This window comes from Grammomys surdaster, unplaced genomic scaffold (assembly GCF_004785775.1).
Source record: "Grammomys surdaster isolate TR1022 unplaced genomic scaffold, NIH_TR_1.0 125581, whole genome shotgun sequence".
NCBI classification, from domain to species: domain Eukaryota; kingdom Metazoa; phylum Chordata; class Mammalia; order Rodentia; family Muridae; genus Grammomys; species Grammomys surdaster.
The window spans coordinates 771,308-777,307 of record NW_021620427.1 but is presented as its reverse complement, the minus strand read 5'-3'; the positions used below and the strand labels follow the sequence as shown (position 1 = coordinate 777,307).

At 35.2% G+C, this 6,000-nt stretch overlaps 1 protein-coding gene across 1 annotated transcript in view; it reads right to left on the bottom strand.

The window, feature by feature from the left end:
- Positions 1 to 546: 546 nt before the first annotated feature.
- The window catches only part of Uba6 (ubiquitin like modifier activating enzyme 6), a 62,536-nt gene continuing 57,082 nt past the window's right edge, over positions 547 to 6,000 (bottom strand). The window contains exon 33 of the mRNA XM_028786802.1: positions 547 to 3,951. Coding sequence (XP_028642635.1) covers positions 3,813 to 3,951 — 139 coding nt within the window. The 3' untranslated portion in view covers positions 547 to 3,812. The remainder of the gene's footprint in view (positions 3,952 to 6,000) is intronic.

The following is a 6,000-nucleotide window of genomic DNA, read 5'->3' as shown; positions in this document are numbered from 1 at the left end:
GGGAGGGGAGGAGATTCTGCAGGCTGAGAATGAGGTTTTAATTATGAAACAAAAGACTGGTTCTGCCAGGTATTTAACTTTTAGCTTCTGAGAAGATACTTACAACTATATGGATAACAAAGAACATGATTTATAAAGATCTTCCACCTATCAAATGAAGAAAATCACTGCCAAAACAAAATGTAGATATGCCATAGATCTGACAAGATACTTTCCAAAAGGGGAAAGTTGAAATGGTCAATCTGTGAAAAGGTGCCCCACGCCCTATAATAAGAGAAAAGAGGAACCTGTCAATGAAATACAACTGCATGTCCACCACGTTGTCAAAAATGCAAAAACACAAACCATACAAACTGGTAACAATGTACCCTAATGCTTAGCACAGGGTGATGGTGGCCTGGCAGGCACTGGGAGGAGGAAAGCGAGGTAGGGAAGGGGAAAATGATGTAGTTATGTTTTCATTTCAAAACTAGAATATTTTAAAAAAAGAATATTTACAAACATGCAATTTTTATCCTAGACATATTATTTGCAACTGAAGAAAAATGTGTGAATAAAACATTTATTATAGAACTGTAATTATCCAGAACTAAATACATCTTCATTATTCACAGTCAATAAACTGGTACACTAATACAACAGTAAACTATTATAGCAATGGTAAATAAAGTATGGCTACAACAAACATGGATGAATTATGATGAATGACAGACACCAGACAATGCAGAACAATTCTTTACATACAGTTCAGAAGCAGGCAGAACTAAAGTGTTCTGTTTAGATTTGCATACATAGTGGGGGTAACTCCAGGAAAAAAAAAAAACAAAAAACAAACGAGGCAACTGCAACTGTAAATACAAAAAGAAGACAGTAATTATCAAGGGTACTTAAAATGCTTGAGACTGGAGAAGGATTAGGAAGGTTTCTGACACCAATGTTCTATTGATTTCAATATTGGTTAGATACGAAAATACCTTAAAATTATTCCTTAAAGTGTATATTCACATTTTATATACTTTCAACATGCATTTCTCAACTACAACAAGGACGCTTTGGGGGCTGGAGAGATGGCTCAGTGGTTAAGATAACTAACTGGCTGCCCTTCCAGAGAACCTGTGCTTGTTCCCAAGTCTCAAGGGATCCAACACTCTCTTCTGGCTTCATGAGCACTGCATACATGTGGTGCATGTACATGCAGGCAAATCATACACACACACACACACACACACACACACACACACACGCACACACACGCACACTTCAAGATACAGCAAGAGAAAAGCAAACACAAATTGCCTGTTGATACTTCAACTGACTTCTAAGATCTAAACTCTTGAGTTGGGACTCAAACCCAGAGCCTTGTGTAGTGAATCTTGTGACCTTGTCTACTGTAGTTACAACCCCAGGTATGGTTATGTTTTTGTACTTTGATGCTGTCCCAACAATGTGCCATGAAAGACAAACTATCAAAGTAATAAAAAGTGATTCCAAGTTCTACTTCTGGAACAATATATAAGGAATAAGACATGTAACACAACTGTTTCAAGTTCTATAAAGAATTGACTTTAGAAACCTCAAACTTAGTTTCTTCTGGAGTGAATATTTCTGCCCCTTTTTTCTCATTTATTTTTGCACCTGTATATGAAAGTTAGGGCTTTGAGCTTGCTAAACAAACACTTCCTCCTTGGCTTATATGCTCCACACTCATCTGTTTGCAAAGCATAAGAGGAAACAGTAGCAGCATTATCCACAGAAAAAGAGGTGTAATTAAATTCTCTGCAACGAACCACAGAGCACAGTTTAGAATGACACCTAAAATTTCTGACTTACTTTTAGTATTAAAAAAAAAAAATGAATGGAGTAACACTACTTTTCTTCTTTCTTTCCTTTTTTTTTTAAACCCAGTATTCAATAGCTGTATTTCAGTACCAAGAATCTTAAGGTACAAAATAAAGAAAAAAATTTCACATTAACTTTATTATGGCTTTCCAGTTCAGTAAAATTTAGTAGGACAGTAATAATCATTACCTACAGAAAAACCTAATGGCAAAATGGCTGTGGGTTTAATTACAAACAAAGCAAACCTGGTTGATTTTCTTTACTAACGCACTCTATAAAGCATGGTTCTCATTTACTTCCAAATACATGTGAAGACTTAAGCAAACAGAGTCAAGCTAGTGACTCATGTTTGAGGATTCCTGAATGATCACTTAGAAAATACGCTACTACCAAAGAAGAGAAAACACAGTAAAAATTGCAAAAAAGGACTTCTTTTTCTCATTAAGTTCAAAGCCACAGAGCCTATGATGCTCATTGATTCAATTTATGAACAATGGGAAGGGTAGAATATGATAAAAAACTATAGTTTATTTTAAAGGTAGCCAGTTCTTTAAAACAGATCCTGTCCACTTTTCTCCATCTCTCAATGAACAGAACATTTTCTTACACAAGTAACTCACCCCATTTCCTAACCGGATACTTCATAAAAGGAGAAAACAAAAAGTTGGTTACCATAGAGATTTTAAATTGTTTGTAAATGTAAAGTAAGTACAGAGTGTAAAGAGATACCCTTGGAGTTAATACTGATGTAATTTTAATTCAAAGTATTTAGTAATGATCTTAACAAGAATAGGAGCTCCAGGCAAGTAACTTCGCTGTAAGCACTTGTTTAGAATGCATGATAACCCTTGTAAAAAAGACTCACTTGCTGTTTTCACTGATTTTACAGTCAAGTACTATTTATATACTTTAATGGACCCAATTATATCATTAGTAGCAACTGTTCATATCAGGAAACGGAGTATTTCTCTCAATAAGGAAAAACCTAAAAAAATATAATTTTTTCTATTTCGTTCAATTCCCAATTTGGGAATGAAGAGTAAAATGACATGCTTCCTTTAAAAAAAATACTATATATATATATTTTCTCCATTACATTGCTGGAAAGAGAAAAAAAAAAGACAACTGTATTAGTATTAAATTTCTAATTTTCAGCTATTTCTAAGAATATTCCCTTTATAAAACATTTTGGTTTTATATGCTATGACTAGTTTAGACTTCCAGATAAATAAAATAAAGGTATATTAACAATCAAATGATTAGCCATATTTATCTGCTCACATTCATGGATTTTCTATGAGAGTTTCAGAGTGCAAGTAATACTGTTAACATTTAGTCCAAGTTAACATGCCATCTTACCTCATTGTTTACAACACTGATCAGATCAGGGACAATCCTGACTTAGGGGAGGAGGAACAGGACACTCTGTTAGCAGAGGTAACAGGACACTAACTGTAACTACAGTTTTAAATCTCTATTCTTCATTTATAGCTGCCATCCCTCCTCCTCTCAGCTATGAAATTTTCAAAGCCTAGTCATGTAAGCAGTACAGTGCCACACTATTTATATTGAAATAATGGGTTTCAAATACCAAATAAAAAAGAAAACCTTGAAATAGGATTTAGCTTTCTGAATAGCATGAATTCACTGTTTTCAATTTCTTCATCTTTATTTCTTCTGGTCATAGATAAATGATTTCTTGTTCCTCCTTTCATCCACAGGGTTTAATAAGCAATCTTGTAAGCATTAGAAAATGGTATTCCAGTTCAAAGCTGCTGTGATCATAACTGTAGGAAGACACAGACAAATGTGTACTATGCTTCAAAATGTTTTGTAATTCTTCTCTGTAAAGTTTCCTTCTGATGTTTCCCTTAAATTAAGGCAAAAAGAAATCCACAGTATTATGAGCTGAGCTTCTGAATTAAGTACACTTTCCAAAATAAAGTAGTGCTGGAGTATCTCCATAACAATGTCTATTCATCAGTGTCATGACTGAAGTAGTATCTAACTGGAGGTCCTGGCAAATCTTCATCTCCATCAGCATCTGGGGCAAATGACACAGTAAGATCCACATATTTCTTCTCAGTGGAAGGCTTCACAAGTTTGTGCATTCTAAGAATAAGCAAAGATAAATACTTTGGTAATTTGAGGAAATTAAAGAACTTTTTGCTACTTAGTACTAGCCAGAGACTGGACTTGTAAATACACTTTAAAATATAACAATCAGACTATTCTTATACATTAATTTTTCCTTACTAAAAGCTCCAAATTGAAAACATGTATCTAATAGGACCTCTTCTGGTCAAGACAAAAAAAGAAACAAAAATCTCAAACAGTAATGCAGTGATTCTTCCTACACTTCCTAGTTTAGAAACATCACAGACCCTCTACCAGTCTTTTTAAGAAGAAAAAAGTTTCATTAAAATCTTAAAATACAAACTGCCCGCAATCTATTCTTTATTTTATTGAGCTGGGGGGGGGGGGGGGGCCCGCGGGTAGCCTCTGCAGTCTCCTCTCTGAGAGGAGATAAGGAATCCATGAGGGAGGAGTGACTCAGGTGTGGTCAGCTCTGACTGACTAGCAATCAGGTTGCTTTTTTAGTTATACAGGTTTCAGAGAACAAAGACAGACTAATGCTTATCTGAGAAGTGCAGGTGACATTATTTTGTCTCCAGACATGTGATTTTTCATTTTGTGTCCAGGGTTAAAAGTTCGGTCATAATTAGAAAGTACAATTAGAATATGTTTTGTTTTTATTATTGGCCCTATAACTCTGATTCAAAGACTCTAAAGCATGTCTCTATCAAAGCACACACACTGATTATATGACAGCCTGCTTCTAAACTGACAGTATTTACAGTTTTAAACAGATAAACAGAAAAGAGCTGAACTGGTCTTTTATGAACAGCAAATACTAACACCTAACTCCTTTTGTCACCTACAGTGTATAGTAGGGAAAGGTTATTTTAGTCAATCTATCTTGTAAAAAGAGGTCTTAAATCTGCTACCAAGTCAACTGCCAGTTGAAGTTTGTCAACTATCTCAAGTTTACCCTGTTCCAGTTACACTGAGTTTGCTTAGGCCTCATAAAGAAATTCCTAGCTTTGTGGAGTGTATTATGATCTCCATGGTATAAGGACGACTTTCAAATAGGGCCAGATAAAATTATTTCCCTAAAAGCAGAAGGGATAGGTTTATGGCTTTCCTAAAAGGACTCAGATATAATTTTCTCAGGAAAAGGCAAAATGAATCATAATAGAAAGACTTCCAAGAATGCAACGCGCAGAGACCCAAACTTAAAAGTGAGAGACAGAATGACAGCGATAAAGGCACTCAGCTCGGTTTTGCTGGAGTTGTGCTGGCTTCATGACTCTCACCATTTCCAGTAGATACGGCTACGCAGATTTGGCTGCCAGGCGCTGACCTATGTTATCTATCTAATCCCCCATGACAGCTCTTTCCATTTTACAAAGATACTTTGTTCCACACGTAACTCTGCTCTTCTTACCATTCACATCCCTATCATCTGACTTTCCAAGAAGACCATGTGTTTTCTTTTTTCTTTTTCAATATGCGCAAGCTGTTTGCTTTTGCCTTTAATAATCCTCCTTGAAATGCTCAAATGAAATCTAACCCCAAATAGAGGTTAGCAAAGTCCATGGTGTGATGTCATTATAATGATGATTTTAGTTACAGTTTGAATTAATGAACAATGTGTCAGTTTCTCTGACTATTTGATATCAGGGATGTTTGTATAATAACAAAACAGTAAGAACTAAAAGTTATGAAATATTTCTCCTATGCTATTATGTTTTTAGGGTGTACTAATACTTTAACACTGAATAGCTATGGGAACAATCATGGAAGAGAATCTGTATTTCAAAGCTACTCAAGGAAACAGAACTATTAATAAATAACCACCCAAGCCTGTGAATCTAAGTCTTTATAAAGCCAAGCTCATGCTCTTAATTCACTGATCTCATTCATTGATCCAAGGTGTCTAGCCACTTAAGTAATCAATAAATACCTGTTAAATTAGGGATCACACACTGGCCAACTCTCAAAACATGTTACTTTGCAGCAAATTTAAAATTACTACCCAATTCATAACCGTACCATTTACATCTAGGTGGCAGACATCACGAGAACTCTGAATACAGC